Below are 26,595 nucleotides of genomic sequence, written 5' to 3'. Positions count from 1 at the left end.
TTAGTATCACCTCTATGCTGATGACTTTCAGATCTACCTCTCTATTCCAGAAATCTCTACAAGAATACAGGTCCGAGTCTCAGCCTTTCTGTCTGATATTGCTGCCTGGATGTCCCACTGCCACTTAAAACTGATCATGACCAAGACTGAGCTACGTATCCTTCCACCTAAACCTACCAATCCTCTCCCCTCCTCTATCACAATGGATAACACACTCATCCTTTCTGTCTCATCAGCTCACAACCTTGGGGTCATCTTTGATTCCTCTCTTGCTTTCTCTGCACAAATCCAACAGACCGCCAAAACCTGTCTTTTCTTTCTCTGTAATATCACCAAAATGTGACCCTTCCTCTCTGAGTACAGTGCCAAAACCCTTATTACCTCTCACCTAGACTTCTGCAACTTGCTTCTCACAGGTCTTCCATGTAACCATCTCTCTCCTCTTCAATCTATTCAAAATTCTGCTGCATGGCTTATATTATACCAGAGTCATTAAATTCACATCACCATTCTCCTCGAGTCACTTCATTGGCTCGATATCCATTTTTGCATACAGTTCAAGCTCCTCTTGTTGACCTATAAGTGCATTCACTCTGAAGCTCCTCAATATCTCTGCTCTCTTATCTCTCCCTATACTTCTCTATATATACCTACCCTTTCATGCAATTTGTAAAATTGGAACAGTACAATCTCAACATCTTTCCAAGTCATAAAAAAGGGATCAGTCTGTCACATGTTATGGCCATGTCACATACCTTTTTTTTTTTTTCTGTTGCAGATAAAGTGCTGCTGCTTTAGCCCTGGCAAAGCCACATTAGTGTTTGCTGGTACTGTGGATGGTTCTGTAGTGATGTGGGATCTGCGGGAGAATTCTAACATGCATCATTGTAAAAAGATAATAAATACTGACTGGATATTTAGGTCACCAACATTTTCTACTGGTTAGTATGATCTACTGGGTGAAATTTAATTTGTCAAGTTTGCAGTGAAACATAAATATTATATTTAGTGCTTATCTGTTGTCATATTTTATCTAATCTGTACCATTCCTCTGCCTATTGCAGTGGTGTAGATCCTGCTCAGATTTTCATTTTCTCCAAGATCAAGCATGTCCTCGCAGGTGAATGGTATTATCCAGCAGTGCTCAAGACGGAGAATTTAAAACATGCTCTTAAAATCTAGAGCTTTCTAAAATGTTATAATGCGCATGAGTTTCCACACTGGTGCATGATACCATCCTAATTTCCTTTTTTCCATGGAACCCTTCAGATATGTTTCAGTAGTACAGTACTGTGAATCTGAGTTTGTTGCATCCTGTTGTCATTCCAATAGGTCAATAGGTGCCTCTGAAGAGAGAGGGTCTTCTGGCCTTCCTTCTAACCCTTCTCAGGAAAGCAGAAAATTCCCACTAGAGGACTTTTCCTTCCCTTGGATAGGTCTGATCATTGATTTGGTAGCATCTTCTTAGTAAGTGCTATTTACCAACCAATCATTTAGATAGGGAAACATGCACTTCCTGTCTGCACAGATGTGCCTGTGCTAAGGCTTGGCATTTCATGAATATGCGTGGAGGGTCATAATTAAAAGAAATGTCTAAGTCCAATTCGGATGTATGGTGCTAGACGCCCAAAGTGGGCAGTGGTGAAATGTCCATTCTCAAAAATAAATCTAGAATTTTTATTTTTTTTTCCTAAAAATCATCTATCTGGACGTCCAGGCCATTGATCATCCAGTCCACCAGTACGTCTATCTTTATATCACATTTTCAACCAAAATTTGTCTTAAGTTTCAGGTGCCCAGAACATTTGGACATGGGAGGGGCCAGCATTGTGATGGACTGGCCACCCAGACATGGCAACAGAGCAGTGGGGCACCTTACAGGGCACTGCTGTGAACTTCACAAAAGAGGTGCCATCTAAACATCTCACCATAACTCCCTTATCGTATATGGTGAGCCCCCCAAAACCCACTATATCCACCTGTCTACAACCCTAATAGCCCTTATGGCTACAGATGGCACCTATATGGCAGTACAGCAGGATTTTGGTGGGCTCACATTTTCCACCATGAATGTAGTGGTTAGAGTGGCTTATGGGCCTAGGTCCTCCTCTATGGTTCACTATCCCACCCCCCAGGCTACTTAAGACACCTGTATGCAGCTCTACTAGGCTTTCATATAGCAGGTGCTGATGTTCCAGAGACAGGTATGTATGTTTTTATTCTGATATCTGTGGTGGTGGTGGGGGGGGGGAGCCAGTGATCACTGGGGGAGTGTGTGAGGGTCTTTACATTGTCTCTGCAGTGGTTATCTGGTCACTTTGGATACCTTTTGGCACTTATACCTGCTTTTACGCCATCTAACTCACAATGTATAAGTTTCATCCACTTGTACCCGAGTGGTGAAACATTTAGAATATTGTGTACAATTCTGGAGACCGCACCTTTAAAAAGATATAAAAAGGATGGAGCCAGTCCAGAGGAAGGCTACTAAAATGATCGGTGGTTTTCGTCATAAGGTGTGTGGGGACAGACTTAAAGATCTCAATATGTATACTTTAGAGGAAAGGCGGAAGAGGGGAGATATGATAGAGACATTTAAGTACGTGGCATAAATGCGCGTGAGTTGAGTCTTTTTCATTTGAAAGGAAGCTCTGGAATGAGAGGGCATATGATGAACTTGAGGTGATAGGCTCAGGAGTAATCTAAGGAAATACTTTTTTACGGTGAAGTAAAGGCTGCTTTGTTTACCTCATTGGAATGACTATGAGATGGCATTGTATGTTCCAAAAACAGACAAATATTTGTTTATTGTTAGCATAAAAACTTACAAATTACAGCAGCAAAGGCATAGCAGAAAAATATATTGTCAGTTCAGAATATGCAATGGAGAGAAGAACTTACACCCATATGCCTAGCAGGGGGCTAGCATGTCCCTGCTGGCATACCCAAGTGAATTTCTCTCTGGCTCTACCTGTGATGCATGCTTTTTTATACAGATAAATTCTTTCTTTGTTTCAAAAGGCCCATCCCCGAACTCTGGTCATGTGACTCCCTATTGGTACAAAAAATGTATACCTAACTATTCCTCCCCTCAGTCCATGCCTCTCTCATTTCCCCCCCAGGAGGAGGGGCCCTTGCAGAAACAGAATTCTTGGTGAACTTTCTTCCTCCAGCTCTGAGATCCTTATCACCTTGCAGATGCTAATTAGTGGTTTTACAATTCTGTGCATCTTCAGGATGGTGTCCTTGCAGACAGTCTTATGCAGAAAGTTGAAACAAAGATGCAAGGGTGACCTCCCAGCAGCCCAGCCGCACCTGGTTCCCATAGGCAAATGTCCAGCATGTTTTTTTAAAAGTTCTGTCTTGGTATCAGTCGCCTACGTCTTCTGCAGAGGATGTTGCTCATTATAAATGGTTTATGGCTTTCCAGGGTGCCTTGCATCTGTGAAGTCATACAGCACTGATAACAGCTCAGCAGAATCTTGGAGAAGTATCCTTCCAGCAGGGAATGGAGACAAAAACTTTGTAGCACAAAGGCCAGCTGGGTTAGCATTTCAAAGGATACATGTGTTCTGAGACAGCAAGGTACAGGCTGGGCCTGGCTATGGGAAAATATAGGTCTATAGTGTCCAGCATAAACAAATGAGGCCAGTATGTCCAGTTGATCCATCTGTATGTCCAGGTTATCCATCTGTATGTCCAGGTTATCCATTTCAACGGAAAGGGTGGTAGATGCGTGGAACAGTCTCCCGGAAGAAGTGGTGGAGACAGAGACTGTGTCTGAATTCAAGAAGGCGTGGGATAGGCACATGGAATCACTTAGAGAGAGGAAGAGATAATGGACAGATAGGTAGACTAGATTGTGGCAATTACCAGATTATCACTTCTTGCCTTTAAATCTACTGCTAGTTCTTATAAACATGCCCTCGTCAACGCCATGAAGATTTACTATACAGCCAAGATCAAAAACACATCAAACACAGTAATTCTTTACAAAACCCTCAGATCCCTCACTACATACCATCTCGCCAAATCCTCCATATACTTACTCCCTACTGCTCAAGGATTATCAACATATTTTTTTGATTAAATTTACACACTGATGAATTCAATTTCTTCTGATACCTATTTACAACATCCCCTACCCGATTCTCCTACTCTTAGCATCCCATATAGCACCCTGGTAAATTTCAATCTCCCCTCCACCTCTGAGCTCACTAGCATTATCATTGGTTTATGTACAATCACATCACCTGCAGATCCGATTCCTACATCACTCCTCAAACAGTCTCTTCCGTTTCTTGTACCATTCATTCACTTGATAATTACTATTTGCCTCATGATGGGGAAATTGCCTGTGTCCTAGAAACATGCCTTTCTATTCCCTAAACTAAAGAATGCTAACTCTGATCCTTCTGGTGCAAGAAATTACTGCCTGGGAGAGTGGCCAAGATGGCGGCGGTGTGAAACAGCCGCGAAGAGGATCATAAGTTTTGCTGTGATTATCTTGTTTCCTGGACCTAAGATACTGCATATGAAGAGAAAGGGGGTGGTTAGGTCCATGCTCTCATGGGCCCTCTCTTCAACCCCCACACAGCAAACTGTCAACCACTTCTTCGCAGTGGTCCTTCTGTGTTACCAGGAGAGGAAGATATTGACCTGGTAGTGAGGAGAAGCGGAGGAGAGCCTTCTTCTCTTTTGGGTTTAGAAACATCTTTATCCCCTACGAATCCTGTAAGCCCTCCTTGTCCAGCTACCGCCGGGACTCTGATAGAGGAGGCATCCGATCCTGGAAGTGGTGTAAACGGGGTCTCTCAGTGAGGGCACAGAGCCAGTGTTGTGGAGCAGGGAAAACAGCATAAAGGATTGGAAGTGGGTCCTATCCCGACGGAGGTTTATTTGAGCAGTACTTCACAAATTCTTTAGCGTCTGGATGCTACTGTGCTGAAGTCGGCAGAAGAGGTAATAACTATAAATGTTAAACTGGATAATTTGACTAAGACAGTTGATTCAGTAAAACAAGATCTCACAGACCGGGTAAGACAGACTCAGGAGGACATTCAGCATTTACAGCAATTTAAGGTCACAATGATTAAAGATAATACTTTAGTACATAAAAAATTAGAGCAAATGGAAAATTTTAATTGATGTTTGAATCTCCATTTGTTGAATTTTCCTGTATTGCCAGTCACACCACCTATGGACCTTTTTAACTGAACACTTATAAATTCCTCTTAATGGTATTCCTCCAATAAATAAAATATATTAGGGTCCTTTTACTAAGGCATGCTAGCCGATTTAGCGTGCGCTAAATGCTAACGCATCCATTATATTCTATGGACGCGTATGCATTTAGCACATGCTAAATTGGCTAGCGCACCTTAATAAAAGTGGGGGATTATTTGTTAAAGGAAAAATTTCCTCTGTATGAAGGTGAAAAGGATCGTATCCTGGGTGTATCCTGATGTCTCACGTCAACACAAGACTGGAGAAAATTATTTCTTTCTTTAAAACGAGAGACTATTAAATTGGGAGAAACCTTCCTTTAGCCTATCCCTGCAAATGTCTAGTCTTGTATGCAGTCCAGAACATTTGAAGGAATTTCATTTATTTTTTCAGCAACACTTTACTGTCTTGGTTCAGGCTATTATCTTATCTCAATTAGATTGTTAACTCACTTTATGTTAGCTTAAGCAAATGTAACTTTAAAAGGTTACAACTTATTCAGAACACGGCAGCCAAATTGCTATTTGGTAGATGAAAATACAATCATATTACATCTTCTGAGAACACTTCACTGGCTCCCAGTCTATTGGAGGATTCAGTTTAAATGTGCTAGTGTGATATTTAAAATCTTATATCTTTTCCCCCTTGGTTCCTGTTTCCTTTAATTCTCACAAATCATCTAAGTTTAGGAGTGTTCAGAAATATAAACCTAGTTTTCCTACCGTTAAGAAAATTAAAACTATGGCCAATTTTTGGCGATCTTTTACTTTCTTATTTGCAAAAGATTTGGAACGCGTTTCCTTCTGAAGTCAGACTTCTTTCTCATTTATCATTCTTTCGGAAAGTGCTGAAAACCTACTTATTTCAGAAATTTCTGACTGTTTCCTCTGTTTCAAACTATTAATTATAGAGGTTGAGGTCCTATCTAATTCTTTATTTGTTCTGCAAATATTTTGTTAACCGAGTTGAGCCCTATTGGAGGGATGAATCGGTAAATAAAACCAAGGATTGGTTTGGATATAAAGAAGATCATCAAAGAATAATTATGGATTAGAGATTTATTGAAGTAGTTCACATTAACCCCCTCTTCTACTAAACCGCACTAGCGGTTTTAGCGTGGGGAGCCGCGCTGAATGGCCCGCGCTGCTCCCGACGCTCATAGAGTTCTTATGAGCGTCGGGAGCAGCACAGGTCATTCAGCGCGGCTCCCGGTGCTAAAACCGCTAGCGCGGTTTAGTAGAAGAGGCCCCAAGTCTTTGCCTTTTTTGTGTTTCCTTAATATTCTCCTATTTTTTCCCCTTGTCCACTCTCCCATTATTTGAGGTCTAAGGAAGGGCAATTTGTTTGTTTTTTCCCTTTGTAAAAAATTTTAAAGTATGTTTGATTATCTATTTTGGCCCTGAGTTTCTGTAACAAGATTTTTTTTTCTTGTGAATTATTTATGAAAATTTAATAAAGAAATTAAAAAAAAAAAAGAAATTACTGCCCTATTGCAAATTTACTTTTCTTATCCAAAATTGCAGAAGCGACAGTTCATTCGCAACTTCAAGACTTTGTCACCAAAACAAACACTCTTTACACACATAAAACTGCTTTAATTGGTATTACTACACATATATATATATATACAAAGCCTTGGATCAATTGAAAAATGTCTTGATGATATCCCATGACTTATCGGCTGTCTTTGACCGCATCAATCATTCTCTTCTTCTCAGTCGCCTAAAACAAACTGTCGCCTTGGATTGGTTTATCTCCTATCTTGTATACTGTTCTATCCATTAACTCTTCTTCTACACCTTTCAATCCTGGTTCAGGTATTCACCAAGGCTCAATACTATCACCTCTCTTATTTAACCTTTTCTTAGCACCTCTGCTAAACTTTGCACAATCTTTGGGTTTTACTATGTACATTTACTTAGATGATATCCAGGTCTCTACACAAACTCAAATCCAGATAAATCCAAATCTATGATTTTTATTGCCTAGGGCAGTGTCCCACAAACTTTTCCGGCTGGCGGCACACTAAATGTAGTGCCCCGGCCGGAAGGCACCCGGAAGTCAATGCAATGATGTCACGTACATGCATGACATCATCATGTCAATGTCCATGCATGCGCGGAGGCCTGTCTTGCTACAACCCTGCCGTTACAGGGATCCAGGAGATGCAGGGAGAAGTGGAGACACACCGGCCAGGAGGAGAGTTGTCCACGCCAGCTGATTTCCTACAGGACGTGCCTCTTGCCACGAGATCTTTACTATTTCTCTCAGCATTGAATATTTTGGTCTCCTCACTAGTTCTTCAGCAGCTGGACTATTGCAAATTTTTTATGCAGACTCGAGACAAAAAAGATTTCCATAGACTACAGATGATTCAAAACACAGCCATTCAATTAATTCACAATGCTCATAAGTTTGATTATATTACCCCCCCCCCCCCCTTGTTGAAAAAGGCACACTGGCTCCCTGAAAACCATTGGATCACATACAAAACACTGCTGTTAATTTTCCCAAAAGTTCTGAGTTCAGGTGAACCTCTGTACCTCACATGCCTTCTCATTCTATATGTCCCTTCCAGACCTTTCAAATCTACCCACCAGAGCCAGCTTACAATCCCCACATATTGTGAAACAGTACATGAACACATCTGGAACTCAGTTTTCTCAGTTCACAGTTCTCAGCATCGGAATTCTCTCTCACATTCTTGTCTTCAAACTTCTTTAGATCGATTCAGATCTTAGCTGAAAGCATACCTCTTCAAAGACACTTACTCATAACTTTCTTAATGTTTTCCTTACCCTTTCACTGTGGATGTGCCTTTGCAGACACACGGTCCCCTGTATGTTGTTTTCCTTCTCCTTCTCCCCCCATTCCTATCAGAGATTTCCAATGCAATAGGGATGGTATGCTGAACCATGGGTCTTGCATCAGCTCGCCCAAGTCCATTGCAGGAGATACTGATCACTGTTTTCAGTACTCCTCCCTGCTACTCCACTCAGTTATTTCTTCTACAAGCGAGCCTGCAGAAGCAACTTTGATCTGCTCAGTCTTTTTTTCATTTATTTTTTTGTGATTTTTCATGAGATTTTGTGTTCCTGTTCAGCTCCATTGACTGCCTAGCCTGCGTGAGAGGAGCAGATATCAGTCTGCAGCTGATGGGTGGATCCTGCGGAGACTGTCTCAGCCAACCTGCTGGAACTGTGGGGCTCAGAGGTTTCCCCTGCTGTTTGCTCACTCCTTGACTTGATCAGGATTGCAGCGCAGGTTGTACGGGCACAAAATGCGTTTCTTCAGAGTGCATATGATATCGGCTGCACTGTCCTCCCTCCTCTTTGCGGCGTTTGGATCCTGGCCCCATGGGTTGAGGCTCAGTCTGGCTGTGTCCCAACTGGTAGCTGAAGAATCAGAAGAGGCAGCTTACCTGGTGGCAGAGGTCCTCTCTTTATTCAAGCTAACCTGAGAGGAGCTATGGAAGGCTTCCGCACATCTTCCTAGCATCTGGTCTGTGAATAGGGTTGTCACAGTCCACAAAGCAGTTCAGGGGGGAGGTGTCTGAAATTGTGTTTTTTGAGGTTACATTTTGTTGTAGCCTTGTTCCCCCACCCCAGGAATCCTAAAATCACTAGTTTTGAGGTCCTCCAGTGGACTTATAGCTGTTTTTTTTTCCAACAGGAAATCCTGGTGGTGGCCATAGATCATTCTTACTGCTGTATTCTGAACCAAAGTCAGTCTAGCCAGATTTTTCTTAGTACTTTTCAGATATACAATGCTACAGTAATCTAGAATGCTCAGAAGTAATGTCTGAATTAAGATGGTAAAAGCAGTAGCATTAAAGTAGGATCTGATGGTACAGGACTCAACAAGGACCTAGGCTTTCTTTCCCACTACAAAGGCCTAGATTCACAAAGCTTACCGATCGCTTTGCGACCTGTTTGTGACCCCAACCCGATCCACTAACCTCGTGGCTGATCCGATTCTGATCTGCGCATGCAAATGAGGGGAACGGCAAGCAAAGCAGGAAGGACTCGATTCACTAAATCTTGCCGCCCCGACTCTCCTGTCCTTCCCCCACAGTGCGAGCCCATGGTTTTAACCCGCTGGTTTAAAGCGGGTTAAAACCACAGGCTCACGAATATTTAAAAAAGTTAAAAAAAGAAGAAAAAAAAGCAGCTCGCAGCTCTGTAAGCATGCACAGACCATCTACAGACAAAGAAGATGGTCTGTGCATGCTTGGTGAATTCATCAGCCTGCTGTGGATCAGCCACGGATCGGGCATGATAGGGCAGGTTAGTGAATCTAGCCCAAAGAAACTTAAACTGTTTTGACAACTTAACAAAGACCTTGGGTTTTTTCCCACAACAAAGGAATTGAAACTGCTTTGTTACATCTTTGTCTCCAACTACCACCGAAATGCTTTCATATTTCCTTATATCTACTGATTTTGCCAACATTTGCTTATTTCTGATCTAAGGAAGAAAGGGTTACCTTCAAAAAGCTATTCATAAACTACATGAAGTTAGTCCAATAAAAAATGTATTTTTTTTTTCCTTTATGTTTTTGTTTTATTTCTACATGTTACCTTGAAGAATGGACTAACATGGCCACCACACCTTTCACTTAAAACCTTTACAAAATAATTTGTTAGTGTGAATGAGATATCTTGCAAACAAGCAGGTGTTCAGGGCTTTACAGAAACTGTCATAGGAGGAGATGGTTCTAATTGTATTGGAAGAGAGTTCCACCACTTTGCCACTAGATATGGAAAAAATATAGAGTGTATTGTTTTATGTTTAATACTTCTAGGATTCAGACAACTTAACCTCAGATGATTGCTAATCAAGTTAGGTTCTTAGGAGGTGGTAATTCTACTATATTCATTACATTTTCTGGGATGTCTTCATGGAAGATCAAGAAAACCAATGTACATAATTTAAAAATGCTTTTGCTTTGAAAGGAAGCTAATGTAATCTGAGAAATAAAGGTGTCATCTTATCATATCTTGTTGTTGAGAATATAAACCTAGCATCAACATTCTGGATGGTCTGCAATTTTTTTTTTTTATATAGCTACTGTACAACCTATATATCAATGTTTCTTGTCAGATATGTATATGTGCATTTTTTTACACTACTCAGATGTTTCCTAATGTTTTTGCTCTATATACAGATGGTATTCTAACTACAGTTAACCACATGTGTTCTGTACAAGCAATAGAACCTGTCCCTACCTCATTCTCCAAGACACAGAATCATGGCCTCTCACGTCTAGAATCTCAAGAAGGTATTTGCACCACAAACTGAAAGTTAGCTACAATTAACTTATATGTACTTGAAAGGATGTAAAGAGTTGGATGGATTAATGGGGTTTTCTGTTTTTCTTTTTATTGGACAGAAATGTTGGGCCTTTCATTCCAGATAGCCTCACTAGATGAAAATGGTATTCTTAATTTGTGGGTAAGTAAATATTTTGACTAGAGAAAAGCTCTAGTATATCTTCATGTGTTACACAAATGTAGACACTTTTATTTTGGTAAGTACCAGGGTTGCAAATGTTGAAGGAATGAGTGAACATTAGGAATAAGGATTATTCATGAAATGCTGATATAAATGATCATTATAAAGCATTGATTATTTTGGTTTTAATGTTTTATTTTGTGGTAATCTATGTTTTCAATTGATTATATTTATTTGTAAGATGCTCAGGACCTTGGGATGAGCAGCATATAAATGTTTTAAAAACAAAAAATAATAAAAATAATAATTATTTTTTATTACCGGTATTTATTTAAAAATTTATATACCACCTAGAATCTAAGCGGTTTCCAATAACAAACATTCATAAAATAAAACCATAACAGCACTGTGACAAAGTTGGGCAGCGTGCTCAGGAGAAGGATTGCACAGACATATAGACCATGCTCTTGGCATTCAGAGGGAAAAAAACTCTTTAATTAGACAGATGCACCAAGGATGGAAGGCTTGCCATTTTGGATTGGTGGACCATGAAGGTGGAGGGATCGTTCTTCTCTCCTATGTCCAACAGAAAAGGTATAGGGGAGGGGGATTTGTGGGAGCATCTGGTGGCAGGAGGGAAGAGGCATCCCTCCTGCCTTTTTGGGAGGAGGGAAGGGGGAGGGGAGGGGATGGTTCAGAGGGGGGCCTTCATTGCCAAGAGGGAGTGTGCTTCCCTCCTGCCAATTTTCTTTCATGCAGGAGGGAGGGAGTCACCATGGCAAGAGGGAGTAGGTATTCCTCCAGCCAATTTTCTTTCAGGGGAGGGGGGGTGTCACCACAGCAAGAGGGAGTGGGTATCAGTTAGTTAATAAGACACATAACATAATGCAAAGAACAAGCTTTTATTCCCTATACATCAGTCTAACAAACTGCTCATCCACATATACATACTGTATGTTAAACATAAATTAAATATACATCACCATTGAAGTATGCTTTATTTATGCCATCTATGCACAACATCTGTACCCATTTAAAAAAAAAGGTTCCTACCCCAAACAGCTGAGTGGCAGGAGGCTGCTTTTGTGGCTTCCCCTACCTTTCAGCTGTTCAGGCTTCCCCTGCCAGCTCTGCACATGTGTGAGAGTCGCTCTCAAGCCATCAATCGGACGGGAGAAACGGGGATTACGACTAACCTCTGCGTGAATCATATGCATGCAAACATTTTAGTGCATCAGTAGCTGTCCTTGAATCGGGCAAAAGATTGGATTGGAGAGACCCACACAGTCTTTCCAATTCTCTTTAGTGCCTCTAGGCCTGAGTGCTAAGCTCTAAAATGTACAGTACATGATAGATTATATGGTTATGAATTTTGAATCTTTGAAAAATACATTTTTATATAGCAGTGATTACAGGTAAGAATTTTTCTTTCATATCTGATCCTTAACAAATCTGGTAGAGTTGGAGGAACATGTCTTTGCTTGGTTCTCTATGGATCTTTAATTTGTTTTATGCTTGACCTTTTTGTAAAAATCAGACATAATTTAGATAACTTATTTGTCAGACCTTATTGAACTGTTTTATGAACTCTTAAAGAATGAAAGTTGCTCATGAGATAAATGTTTTTCTACTTATCGGATCCTTTTACTAAAGCCGACAGCGTGAGCTGGCATGGTAAATACTCTTGACGCCCATAGGAATTGACTGGGCATTGGAATATTTGCTGCACATCTTTGTAAAAGGGAGAGTATATATTTTTGATGGAATTTAACTGCATTGTTGGTACTAACATTTGTGTACTTCATAATAGTTTACTATGGGTAACTATTTTCAGGTAGTGATTGAGCTACAATCAGTCGATCCTGCTGGTTCTCAAAGTGATTTAGGTACGTAAGTAGATCTTGGAAAAATCATTTTTAGCATTGCCTACACTAACAGTTGCAATGTATTTTTGCCTAAATAGTACAAAACATTCACCATCTTGGAAAATTCTGATGTATGAGGAGGCTATTTCTTAGTCTTGGCTCCATCTATATGCACACTCTGAAATTAATTGTCATCCCATTTGATTTGAAAATGGTCATTGCTGACATTGTCTAGGAAGGAAGACCAGCAAACTGGCCAGAATGTGTTTGCATGCCACAGTGTTTCCAGCTATGGGTGTGTATTTATGAGGATACATATGTGTGAGCGCCTAAGAATTTAAAGTGCTTGTATGTGTGTATACCTCCCAGTTAACATATGTACAATTGATTGCACACACAAAAAGTATGCCTTAAAATTAATCAGTCAAACAAACAAAATTCTCCAAAATCAGGATAAAGTACGAGTAATATGGTAGCCATGTCAGTCTACCTTGAAGGTTAATAAAATAGGGAAATAAGTTAATGACAAATTGATTTTATTGAAATTGGGTAGTAAAACATTGCAGCAACTTTTTTATTGGACTACCTTAATACATTTTCCGACTAGCTTTTGGAAGCTACAGCCACCTTTCTCTTATCAGGACAATATGAACAAAAGATGTCAGTATCAGAATATAAAAGTGAATAATAAGAGCATTCCATTTACCGGTACTGTGTCAAGGGGAACGGTAGGGATGGAACGAGGGAGTTGAATTAAAATGAAAAGATTTGCAACCAATGAGAAAGGACTTAATGAGGATCTAGATTTTTTTCATATTACAAAATATAAAATTCTACTGCTTTATCACGTTCTGATTACCCATCTCATCTCTCCCTCTATTTTCATCTCTCCCCCCACTCCTTTACCATTACTTTTCCTTTTAAGACTGTCTTTGGAATGTTATGTTTCATTGATATATTCTGATATTATTAGGGTTACCATATGGCTCCAGAGAAAGGAGGATAAATTGAGACTTCTGGGTTTTACTTCCATTGTTTCCAATGGAAATAAAACCCAGATGTCTCAGTCTGTCCTCTTTTTTCTAGATTCACACTAAAGATGGCAATATTTAACTCTGTTTCATTAATGGTTGGGAGTTATACAACACAAGTCTCCAGTACTTCACCCAACCTCCACAGTATCCAACATCCCTCTCCACAAAATTACAAGTTGTTCCACATGCTCTCTTATACTTCAAATCTGGTAAAATGTGGCCTCAGGTACACCTCCTCCACCCTTAGTAGTGTTCAATAGCGGTAGGGATACCGGTATTTTTATTCCTCATTGGCCCACATTCTTTTATTGCAGTTATTTAGGTAAACTTTTTTTTTACTTTTTTATCCACCATAATCTTTTTAGAAGTTTTAGAAGTTTCCTTGAGATTATTCTATTTAAACATATTCAAATAAATTGTATACTTAGCTTAGTATGCTACTGGGTTACATGATCCGATATGTTTTGCAACAATTTGCTTTATCAAGGATCCCCCAGAGCCATTATGTCCACCATCTTACTCAGAGTTTTTTGCAAGGTTTAAAAAAAAGTTTACCTAAATAACTGCAATAAAAGAATGTGGGCCAATGGGAATAAAAACACTGGTATCCCTACTGCTATTGAACATTACTAAGGGTGAAGGAGGTGTACCTGAGGCCACATTTTGCCAGATTTGAAATATATTAAAGCATGTAGAACAACTTGTAATTTTGTGGAGAGGGATGTTGGATACTGTGGAGGTTGGGTGAAGTATTGGGGACTCTTTTTTCTGGAGCCATATGGTAACCCTGGATACTATCATTTTTTTGCTCATACTGTTCTGACCTGAGGAAGGAGGCTTTGGCTTCCAAAAGCTAGTCAAAAAGATTGTATTGTTAGTCCAATAAAATGTACCACTTTATTTTCCTTTAAAAAAAAAAAAATTCTGGAAAAATGTGTTTTAAATAAGTATGAACCAAAGTTTGTTTGTTTTGTGGTTTTTTTTTTTAAACCTTTGCCCACCTCTATTGTCAATCCCTGGCAAGAGCAAGAGTAATAGCAAAGTTATAGTTAAATAACTGTCATTGCAAAATACCTGGCAGCATTTTAAGGGACTGGTAGTCAGTGGGACTTATCCAGGTAAGAACAGCTCCTATCCAGATAGGTCCTGTTCACTGGTGTTATCTTGATAATGCTGTTGATAAACCTGGCAGTGCTAGGGATGAAGCTTGGGCAGAATTTGAAATGCCCGGTTAGTGGATATGGCCCGCTAACTGGTAACTTAATCAAATAACACCCCTCCTCCCTTTTATGAAGCTGCATTAGGGTTTTTTATTGCCAGCCATGGCGGTAAAAGCTCCAATGCTCATAGAATTCCTATGAGCGTCAGAACTTTTACTGCCGCAGCTAGCGATAAAAATCACTAACATAAAAGAGGGGAAGTTAGGAAAGCAGAAAAATGAATAGCAGTCCTAACTTATCTGGCTAGTTGTGTGGTTACTGGACTGAAGTACCTAGATAACTGTCAGTGGTAATAGTGATCAATAGTGTAGAATCAAGCAGTTTCTATAGAAATTCAGGTCACAATATGTAGTATACTTACAAATTAAAAGGTTAATAACTTGATTTTATTGAACTTGAGTAGTAAAGTGGGTACTATGTACACCAGGATGAAGAAAGTCAGCCAAAGAATTCACAGCTCTAACAGTGTGGTCTGATAGAGAAATTGGAAAAGGAGTAACATTACCCATAGAAGAAAATGTATTCTGTGACTCATTATAATCTACTACTACTATTTACTACTATTTATTATTCCAGTAGGACTACCCGATGCATGCAATGCTGTACATTAAACACATTCAAAAAATCTTATAATCTAATTATGACAGACACAGTGGACAAAAAGGTGAATCAATATAAGTTGCTCCTGAAGGGAAATACGAAAGGATGAAGGGGGAGAGATGGTAGAGGACTACAGAGGGAATGATAAATATGGTGCTTGTGGTATATGTTTTACAACCATTTGTGTTTGTTATATTTTCAGGCTTAATTCCTGGAGGGAGAGTGAAGCTGGTTCATAGTTCTGCTGTGCATCTGATTAGCAGGTAGAACTATATTTTAAACACAGATCTGTAGAAACACTTAGAAGCTATTCAATCTGAATATTGAAGCAAGTGGGTTTAGCAGGTTCTTAAAAATTCAGGTCATATTGCTGTACACAAGTAGGTTTATGTGATGGTCTGAGACCCCAAGCAGATCTAAAAGTTTGAAAATTATATCAAATATACATAACTGTGTGTTAGGAAATGTTAATGTTGATTATTCTGCAAAACCTGACCTATTTGGCACTTGGATGAATGGAGTTGAGAACTATTGCTTTGTACTCACGTTTATAAAATAGATGTCTGCTCTTATTTTCTCTTTTTTTTGTATATATTGTAACGCAAATGCAAAAATGAATAGCTTTCATGTTGTTACAGGGACTGCTTTAAACATTGCCATTTTTAAAGTTTTGTGTTCTTTTTTTATTTGGTCCAGCAGATTTTGTTCTTCATTCTTGCTTGCAGCCTAAAAAGAAATGGCCAATACTGTGATTATGGTACTGTGAGCTTTCATTCACATTTAGCCCCTGTTTTAACCCTTTCCTTCCTCCTCAATCCCAGACAAAAGACTGACTATGGCTATGGATCCCAGTGAACACAGTACACATGCACTGTGAAGCTTACCATTAGATGGAGCTGTTGAGCAGTGACTGGGAATCTTTCCTCATCTCCAAACATCCTAAGCAGAAGTGGGCTTAGCAAGCAAACCAAAACTCCAGTGCATTGATTGCCACTGTGTCCTCAGGCTGATCCTTGTACTTTGTTTTGTTGTTAAAACTGAAAGCTAAGATACATTAATGAGAAGATCCCGTGGATCATACTGTAGATATAGATAGCAATAAAAGCAAAATCCAGTGACAGTATTAATCTCTGAGCTGTTTTGGTACCAGTAGTTCATACATGTAACTCTCCATGGGTTTCTTTTGTTTTGCAAGGAAATTTGTCCAGCTAACCCAGCTCTGTTGAGTAGGTTTCTCTCCTGCTTAAGAGTACAATACTGCAAAATATATTACTATTTCTTTCTGATAAATAATCATACATTTCCTTGCAGATTAAAAATTATCTACTAGTAAAGAAAAAAATGATTGCTTGCATAATGGGAAACAGAGCCAATATAGTTAATATAATACTGTGACTTAAATCAGCCTTGTTTATACTGTAAAATATTATATCATCGGAAAGTGCTGTGGAACATTAATTACATGTTTCAAACGTCGAAAGCAAAATAAATAGAGCATTTGAAAAGAGCACACCAAATAATAGATATACTGATATTTAAATTTCATATTTTTTCTTTAACCTCTTCTTTTATATTTTTTTTTAAATAAATCTTTATTTGTTTTATCTCTTCAAGTGTATAAATAATTGACATATTAACTGTATACATCACTTGAATTTCTTATCATTTTAACAAAATACATAAGATTTAATCCCTTCCCTCCCATCCCTCCATACTATATGCAATCAAATATATCATATAAGTATTCTTATCTAAGGAACTAAATATTTAATCGAATTCAGACCCCCCTCCCATCTTTCTCCTTCTGCACTTGTACTTATATTGGAAAAATGGTATGCATTCATACAACCAATATCCTCACTTCATCACCAGACTCTAAGGGCTCCTTTTACAAAGGTGCGTTAGGGCCTTAACACGCGGAATAGCGCACACTAAAATGCTGCCCGCGCTAGCTGCTACCACCTCCTCTTGATCAGGTGGTAGTTTTTCAGCTAGCACGCGCTAATCTGGTGCGTGCACTAAAAACGCTAGTGCACCTTTGTAAAAAGAGCCCTAAATGTTAAAACCAATAACATCCCTGTAATCTTCTGGAAATGACCAGAATCTCTTCCTTTTGTAATCTGCCTAGAACCGCAAGGTATTGGCGGATAAAAGAAACTAATGTAATGTAATATTGGGCCCAAGGCAAACATAATTTTTAGGCACTCCCTATTAGGAACCCATCCCCACCATCATTCCACCTCTCCAGAAGTAGCAAAGAAAAATGCACAGCCTACTCTACTACTACTGCTATTTATCATTTCTATAGTGCTGTGGGTATGATAACTGTGGGTATGATAGCAGTGGTTGCCAGTGGATTACACTGGTTGCCAGTGGAAGCACAAGTAATGTTCAGATTTTCATGCCTTTGTTTTAAGTTGGTCTGGGGATTGGCCCCTACCTACTTGTTTTCTCATTTCATGCTATATAATCCCGTGAGGGTAACTAGGAATTGTAATTTATTTGCATACCCAAAGATTTTAGGCTGTAAAGTTAGGTCTTTTTTAGACAGGGTGCTTGCATTTCAAGCAAGTAAACAACAGTCCTGGTTGGACAACTATATTAGTGGAGCCATATTGTTTTATGGCGCCTTCCGAAAAGAAATTACCGTATTTTCGCGGATATAACGCGCACCCGTGTAAAACGCGCACATGGGTATAGCGCGCAGAAATCACGATGATATGTACAAAAACTTTTGTATACCGCGCTCACGGGTATACCGCGCATGATGCCCGACGCTCCTTTCGCCCGCCCTGACTTTCCAAGCGCTGTCCCGACTCTCCGTTCACCCCCCCTGACTTCCGTGCACTGCCCTGACTTTCCGTGCGCTGTCCCGACTCTCCGTTCACCCCCCCCTGACTTTCCGTGCACTGTCCCCCCTTGAAGTCCTGTCCCCCCTTGAAGGTCTGTCCCCATCCTGAAAGCCTGATGCCCCCCCCCCGACGTCCGATACATCCCCCCCCCCGGCAGGACCACTCGCACCCCCACCCCGAAGGACCGCCGACTCCCCAACAATATCGGGCCAGGAGGGAGCCCAAACCCTCCTGGCCACGGCGACCCCCTAACCCCACCCCGCACTACATTACGGGCAGGAGGGATCCCAGGCCCTCCTGCCCTCGACGCAAACCCCCTCCCCCCAACGACCGCCCCCCCCCAAGAACCTCTGCCCGTCCCCCAGCCGACCCGCGACCCCCCTGGCCGACCCCCACGACACCCCCACCCGCCTTCCCCGTACCTTTGTGTAGTTGGGCCAGAAGGGAGCCCAAACCCTCCTGGCCACGGCGACCCCCTAACCCCACCCCGCACTACATTACGGGCAGGAGGGATCCCAGGCCCTCCTGCCCTCGACGCAAACCCCCCTCCCCCCCCAACGACCGCCCCCCCAGCCGACCCGCGCCCCCCCTGGCCGACCCGCGACCCCCCTGGCCGACCCCCACGACCCCCCCACCCCCCTTCCCCGTACCTTTGGTAGTTGGCCGGATAGACGGGAGCCAAACCCGCCTGTCCGGCAGGCAGCCAACGAAGGAATGAGGCCGGATTGGCCCATCCGTCCTAAAGCTCCGCCTACTGGTGGGGCCTAAGGCGCGTGGGCCAATCAGAATAGGCCCTGGAGCCTTAGGTCCCACCTGGGGGCGCGGCCTGAGGCACATGGTCGGGTTGGGCCCATGTGCCTCAGGCCGCGCCCCCAGGTGGGACCTAAGGCTCCAGGGCCTATTCTGATTGGCCCACGCGCCTTAGGCCCCACCAGTAGGCGGAGCTTTAGGACGGATGGGCCAATCCGGCCTCATTCCTTCGTTGGCTGCCTGCCGGACAGGCGGGTTTGGCTCCCGTCTGTCCGGCCAACTACCAAAGGTACGGGGAAGGGGGGTGGGGGGGTCGTGGGGGTCGGCCAGGGGGGTCGCGGGTCGGCTGGGGGGGCGGTCGGAGGTTCTTGGGGGGGGCGGTCGTTGGGGGGGGGAGGGGGGTTTGCGTCGAGGGCAGGAGGGCCTGGGATCCCTCCTGCCCGTAATGTAGTGCGGGGTGGGGTTAGGGGGTCGCCGTGGCCAGGAGGGTTTGGGCTCCCTTCTGGCCCGATATTGTCGGGAAGTCGGCGGTCCTTCGGGGTGGGGGTGCGAGGTGGTCATGCCGGGGGGAGATGTATCGGACGTCGGGGAGTCGGCCGGGCAAGAGGGCTTGGGCTCCCTCTTGCTCCGATCGTGGATGCGGGTGCGGGTGGGAGCGCATGCGAGCGGTCGTTCGGGGTGGGGGTGCGGGCGGTCCTGCTGGGGGGGTGAATCGGGCGTCGGGCGGGGTGGGAACTTTTGTATACCGCGCTCAGGCATATAACGCGCGAGGGGTATGCGCGGTAGGTAAAAACGCGTATAACGCGCGCGTTATATCCGCGAAAATACGGTAAGTCAGTACCATTTGATAAATTTATCTCTTAATTCGATGTTTTATTCCCAACATAATAATTTTACTGCATTAACTTAATTAACTGCATTAACTTAAATTTTTTATTGTATTTTTAGTTAATATGATGTATTCTTACTATTAATATTTTGTATTTCACTGATTGTCCAATTTTTCTCTTTTGTGTAAACTGCCTAGAATTCTTTTGATTGAGGCGGTATAGAAAAATAAAGTTATGTTATGTTATGCTATAATAGTTTGTGAGTGAGCATGGAAATTATGCAAGCACATGCTTTGAATGGAGAGGCTTAATGGATAGATAGAGAGGCATTTTCGATAGGATGTCTAAGCCTGAGTTTGGATGTTTTGGGAAAGACATCCAGAAATCCAGTAGAGAAAATGTGCATCCTCAAAACAGCAAGACATCTATCTTTTTTTTTTTTTTTTTTTTTTTTGAGCATGACCTATGTACATTCTGGTCCTTAGTACGTCTATCTTTTTTGGCCATTCTCAAATATAAAGACGTCCACATGAAAAACACACGAAAGCAAGTTTTGCTGACGTTCAAGCAGCTAGCATTCTTAGCAAACTGTTCACAGACAACTGAGCATTCCTCAACACAGCAGAAGGATTACTATAGAGAATGTCATATTAAAAGTCCCGGTGTCAGGTCAAAAGCGCGCCGGGACAAAGGCGCGCCCAGACAATTGAGCGCAGTGCGCGCCGCCGCACCACTCTAAATTACTGTTTTTAGGGCTCCGACGGGGGGGCGTGGGGGGGGAACCCCCCCACTTTACTTAATAGACATTGCGCTGCGTTGTGGGGGCGGTGTGGGGGGTTGTAACCCCCCACATTTTACTGAAAACTTCACTTTTTCCCTGTTTTTAGGGAAAAAGTTCAGTTTACAGTAAAATGTGGAGGGTTACAATCCCCCAAACCCCCATAACGCCGGCGCGATGTCTATTAAGTAAACTGTAATTTGCTGCGGCGCGCGCTGCGCTCAATTGTCGATGCGCGCTTTTGTCTTTCGCGCCGTTGTCTATGAACCAAAGTCCCAGGTACAGTTGTCACTTTAACTTGCTTCTATTGTATGATAAACCCACCCAAAACTTACTTTACCCACCTGTACACCACAACAATAGCCCTTATGCCTGCAGGTGTTATCTTAATATAGGTACAGTAGGTTTTGGAGGGCTCACCATACAAAAGAAGCAAGTTAAAGTGACATCTGTATCTGGAACTTTTAATGTGAAATTCACTTCTCTGGGCTCAAATGTCTGTGTTAACATCTGAAGCTGCTTGGGCTAAGAACTTTTCATCACCCCCTCATAATACATCTGGTGTTTGACAAATGGTACAAAAGGAAGTGGAAGCTGACAATGAACACTCCACTGAAGAGCACTGATGTAAAACCAATTTGTTTATTTCATAAAAAGACACAAGCAGAAGCTGTGGACCCGACATAGCACTGTGTTTCGGCATCTCAGGAATGCCTGCATCAGGGGTCACTGTGGTATATATGTTCACAGATGACAGGTCTGGGATAAAACAAAGCTCGGTCCAACTAACATGCCAGAGTAACCAAAATCACTGAAAAGCTATGGAAGCATTTTCAAATGGTCACATCCACATTCACTGTTTTCTTGTTATTTTTAACTCTTTATACAATCGGTATATTTCCTGTGACTTCAAACATTTACCATCAGTGTGCATCTCAGTGCTCATATGCAGGTTGATAAGACTACTAGCTTCCCAGTGTTGACTCATTTCTTGATTCAGGAAGAGCTTCATTTTATGAAGAAATAGTACTTCCACTTTTCTGCCAAAAATTTCATAAGAATCCATGCTAGAAATGGACTATAAGTGGGTTCTTGCTTACTATCTGAAAAGAACTGAATCTTAAAATATACACAGCTCTTTCTCTCCTGTGACACCAACAGAATTGGCATATCAGTAGCCAAAGAATTTTAGCAAATCAGCTGGCATTTTTCATCCAATTTTATTGTGACCCAACTGGTGTTCCTCTCACCTCAAATTAGTTTTATTACAGCTCCTATCGCTCTCCTAAAATCTGCTTTGCTGGATATCATTTGTAAAGCAGTGACATGATCATCACTTTATACCTTTACCTTACTTTCTCAGTGGTCAGTTACAAATGTGAAAGCTGGACACTACAGAAACAAGTCAGAAGATTGACTCATTTGAACTTTGGTGCTGGAGAAGGATTATAGGTGTGCCACGGACTGCTAGAAGAACTAACAAATTGATTCTGGAAGAGATCAAACCAGCTATGTCGTTCGAAGCCCAAATGATGAAGTTACGACTGTCTTATTTTGGTCACACAATCAGAAGAGAGAGATCACTGGAGAAGGACATCATGTTTGGGAAGAGGGTGACCTGCAATCAGCTGACTGGACACGTTGAAAACAACCATGGGGATGACTCTGGAGGCCTTTTCCGGACTAGCATAAAACTGATTTCTTTTTTAGATCCGCAATTCATCAAATCGCTAGGACTCGAGCACGAGTTGATGGCACCTAACAACAACAACTGCTTGGAGAGGTTCACAGTAAGACAGAGCATTTGGTCAAGCTGTGCTTGCAAGTCTGTTTGCTGTAACTATTGGTTTTCTGTGCAAACTGCTGCACAGAAAGAGAGTCAATGCCTAAAGACATGAGCAGCAAGAGTCATTGTTTGAGTGCTTGACTCATTCCTGCCTGTTGATAGAGAAATCAGTGTTGCTCATCTTTAACAGATATTTTCTGTGAACAGCAGGATTGATCAGGTACACAGTCCTACCCACCTCCCTAAGAGTTGCATTCATTATCCCAGGACAAGCAGGCAGCATATTCTTGACTGATGGGTGACGGCACCGACAGAGCCCCGGTACGGACAATTTTAGAGTGATTGCACTCTAAGAACTTGGAAAGTTCTAGCAGGCCGCACGAGTGCCTTCCCGCCCGACAGAGGCGCGCGGTCCCCAGTTTCTTAGTTTCCGCGGAGCTAAGAAGACGCACTTTCAACGGCTGTTGAAAACTTTTTTCTCATTCGCCTTCCCGCTCGCGTAAACCTTTTCGGAATTTGTATTTCCCTTTTTTCTTTTCTTTTATAATAAAAAAAAAAAACAACAGAATTTTCTTTTTTTTTTTTTCCTCTCTTTTTCGGGTTCGCCCCGGCGGGGCCTGCTGCCACCATCGAGGCCTCGGCCTTCGATTTGGCAGAAGCCGTTTTCACGTTCATGCCCCCCCAACCCGGTTTTAAGAAGTGCCAGCGGTGCGCAAGGCCCATTTCCCTCACTGACCCGCACAACTGGTGCTTACAGTGCCTGGGTCCTGACCATCGGGCGTCCACCTGCACCCGCTGTGCCACTCTAAAAAAGAGAACGTTAAAAAACCGCCAGATCCAACAGCAACTTTTATTTGGTACCGAGATGTCTGATTCGGCGGCACCGGTCCCGACTTCGGCCCCGACGCAGTCGGCACCTACCTCATCGACGCCGCACGACACCGTGCCGGCGTCGCATCCCTCAGGTAAGCCGGCTAAGAAGCCTTCCCCGCTGGAGCGTCCTCCGGTCTCAGTGGCAGCGAGCCCAATCCTGCCGACCTCGAGGCGCCCGCGGAAGCGCTCCGCTCCGATTGAGGTTAGCCCTTCGACCTCGGGTTCCTCTTCGGAGTGTAGAGCGGCACCAAAAGTACCGCAGAAGAAAAAAGCGGTACCGGTGCCTTCGCTGGACGAGCGAATTGCCGCCGTCCTGCAAGTACAGCTCAAAGAGCAATTGCAGCAGCTCCTGCCTGCTCTTCTGACACCGAGCCTTCCAGTCCTGGTCCGGTCTGAGCTACCGGTACCGACAGTGGAACAGCCTCTTTTATCGGCATCCACTTTGTCGGTACCGGTACAAACAGCTTCCTCAGTATCCATGCCAGTTTTAGCTCCGGAACCGAGATCTTTACACCAGGCGGTGCAAACTTCGGCACCGGCACGCCCGATGACATCTCCCGGTACCGTTTCTCAGAGGTCTGGTAAGTCGACTCACAAAACTCGACACCTAGAACCCTCCACACCGGAGTCACGGGACCGTAGCTTTCAAGTGAGGGACCCTGATCTGTGGGGTGATTCAGAGGAGCCTTTCCTCTCTGAGGGAGAGTGTTCGTCAGGGGACGAGGATCCTTCTGGTTTAGATCCATCCTCCAAACCTGATGCAACTTCTTTCATCTCTTTTCTCAAAGAGATGTGCGACTCTCTCTCTATTCCCTTGGAGGCTGAATCCAAAAAATCCAAGGCATTTCTCGATGCACTGGACTTTGACCAGCCTCCTAGGGAATTCTTAAAATTGCCTCTCCATGATATTTTGCGAGAGACTTTCTATAAAAATCTAGAGACACCTTTGACCATTCCAGAAGCTCCTCGCAAACTGGACTCCTTATATAAGGTCATACCTATTCCGGGCTTTGACAAACCGCAACTCCCCCATGAGTCTTTACTTGTAGAATCTACTTTAAAGAAATCCACGGGGACTAGTGTGTACGCCTCTGTCCCTCCTGGCAGAGAAGGTAAGGCCATGGATAAGTTTGGCAAACGGTTGTATCAGAATGCGATGCTAGCTAATAGATCTGGGAACTATGCTTTCCATTTTTCGTTCTACCTTAAGCATCTCATTCAAACTTTGTTAACTTTTGAGAAATACCTCCCTGACCGTAAAAGATCTGCCTTCCGCCAAACTTCTTCATCGCTCTTACAACTTCGTAAGTTCATGGTCAGATCAATCTATGATACCTTTGAGCTGACCTCTAGGGCCACGGCTATATCAGTGGCCATGCGGCGACTGGCCTGGCTTAGAGTTTCAGAACTCGATGTCAATCACCAAGATCGCATGGCCAATGCACCTTGCTTGGGGGATGAGCTGTTTGGAGAATCCATGGACTCCACTACCCAAAAGCTCTCAGCTCATGCGACTCGGTGGGACACTCTCCTTAAAACGAAAAAGAAAACCCCACCTACCAGGCCTTTTCGCCAACAGTCGGCCTACCAGCGTAGATTTGTGGCTCGTCCTTTACCACAGGCCCCGCAGCAACCCAGGCGTCAGAGGCAACAACAGAGGCAAAGTTACACGAGAAAATGGAGTAGATTCTGCGCCGTTCACGGAGGAGGGTGTTTATGAGCAACTTGAAAAACTGAAGGTGGACAAAGCGATGGGACCAGACGGGATCCATCCCAGGATACTAAGGGAGCTCAGAGAGGTTCTGGCGAGTCCTATTAAAGACTTGTTCAACAAATCTCTGGAGACGGGAGTGATTCCTGGGGATTGGAGGAGAGCGGATGTGGTCCTTATTCATAAAAGTGGTCACAGGGATGAAGCAGGAAACTACAGGCCGGTGAGCCTCACTTCAATTGTTGGAAAAATAATGGAAGTGTTGCTGAAAGAAAGGATAGTGTATTTCCTTGAATCTAATGGGTTACAGGATCCGAGGCAACATGGCTTTACAAAAGGTAAATCGTGCCAAACGAACCTGATTGAATTTTTTGATTGGGTGACCAGAGAGCTGGATCAAGGACATATGCTAGATGTAATTTACTTGGATTTCAGCAAAGCCTTCGATACAGTTCCTCATAGGAGGCTGTTGAACAAACTTGAAGGGCTGAAGTTAGGACCCAAAGTGGTGAACTGGGTCAGAAACTGGCTGTCGGACAGACGCCAGAGGGTGGTGGTTAATGGAAGTCGCTCGAAGGAAGGAAAGGTGACTAGTGGAGTCCCTCAGGGTTCGGTGCTGGGGCCAATCCTGTTCAATATGTATGTAAGTGACATTGCTGAAGGGTTAGAAGGAAAAGTGTGCCTTTTTGCAGATGATACCAAGATTTGTAACAGAGTAGACACCGAAGAGGGAGTGGAAAATATGAAAAAGGATCTGCAAAAGTTAGAGGAATGGTCTAATGCCTGGCAACTAAAATTCAATGCAAAGAAATGCAGAGTAATGCATTTGGGGATTAATAATAGGAAGGAACCGTATATGCTGGGAGGAGATCGATTCCATTTTAAGAAATTGTTTTCAGGAACAAAGTTATCATATTGTATATAATATAAATGTTAAAAGAACGGGAGAATTTTCTATAGCCCCAGGTACGTTAGATAGATTGTGAGCCCACCGGGACAGATAGGGAAAATGCTTGAGTACCTGATTGTAAAAACCGCTTAGATAACCTTGATAAGCGGTATATCAAATCCTAATAAACTTGATAAACTTGAGAGAAGCTGATATGCACGGACGGGGAGAGGGACCTTGGGGTGATAGTGTCCGAAGATCTAAAGGCGAAAAAACAGTGTGACAAGGCAGTGGCTGCTGCCAGAAGGATTCTGGGCTGTATAAAGAGAGGCGTAGTCAGTAGAAGGAAGAAGGTGTTGATGCCCCTGTACAGGTCATTGGTGAGGCCCCACTTGGAGTATTGTGTTCAGTTTTGGAGACCGTATCTGGCGAAAGACGTAAGAAGACTTGAGGCGGTCCAGAGGAGGGCGACGAAAATGATAGGAGGCTTGCGCCAGAAGACGTATGAGGAGAGACTGGAAGCCCTGAATATGTATACCCTAGAGGAAAGGAGAGACAGGGGAGATATGATTCAGACGTTCAAATACTTAAAGGGTATTAACGTAGAACAAAATCTTTTCCAGAGAAAGGAAAATGGTAAAACCAGAGGACATAATTTGAGGTTGAGGGGTGGTAGATTCAGGGGCAATGTTAGGAAATTCTACTTTACGGAGAGGGTGGTGGATGCC

General features: G+C 42.8%; 1 protein-coding gene across 6 annotated transcripts in view; it reads left to right on the top strand.

The window, feature by feature from the left end:
• The window catches only part of WDR60 (WD repeat domain 60), a 264,691-nt gene that overhangs the window by 196,648 nt on the left and 41,448 nt on the right, over positions 1-26,595 (top strand). For 5 of the 6 annotated variants that reach the window (XM_033931587.1, XM_033931585.1, XM_033931586.1 and 2 more), the window contains 5 exons: positions 779-941; positions 10,393-10,506; positions 10,618-10,679; positions 12,514-12,565; positions 15,601-15,661. In XM_033931587.1, the coding sequence (XP_033787478.1) occupies positions 779-941; positions 10,393-10,506; positions 10,618-10,679; positions 12,514-12,565; positions 15,601-15,661 (452 nt within the window). The remainder of the gene's footprint in view (positions 1-778; positions 942-10,392; positions 10,507-10,617; positions 10,680-12,513; positions 12,566-15,600; positions 15,662-26,595) is intronic. The other variant, XM_033931589.1, reaches the window with a different exon arrangement.

This window comes from Geotrypetes seraphini, chromosome 2 (genome assembly GCF_902459505.1).
Source record: "Geotrypetes seraphini chromosome 2, aGeoSer1.1, whole genome shotgun sequence".
NCBI classification, from domain to species: Eukaryota; Metazoa; Chordata; class Amphibia; order Gymnophiona; family Dermophiidae; genus Geotrypetes; species Geotrypetes seraphini.
This window is presented reverse-complemented; position numbering and strand designations above follow the sequence as displayed.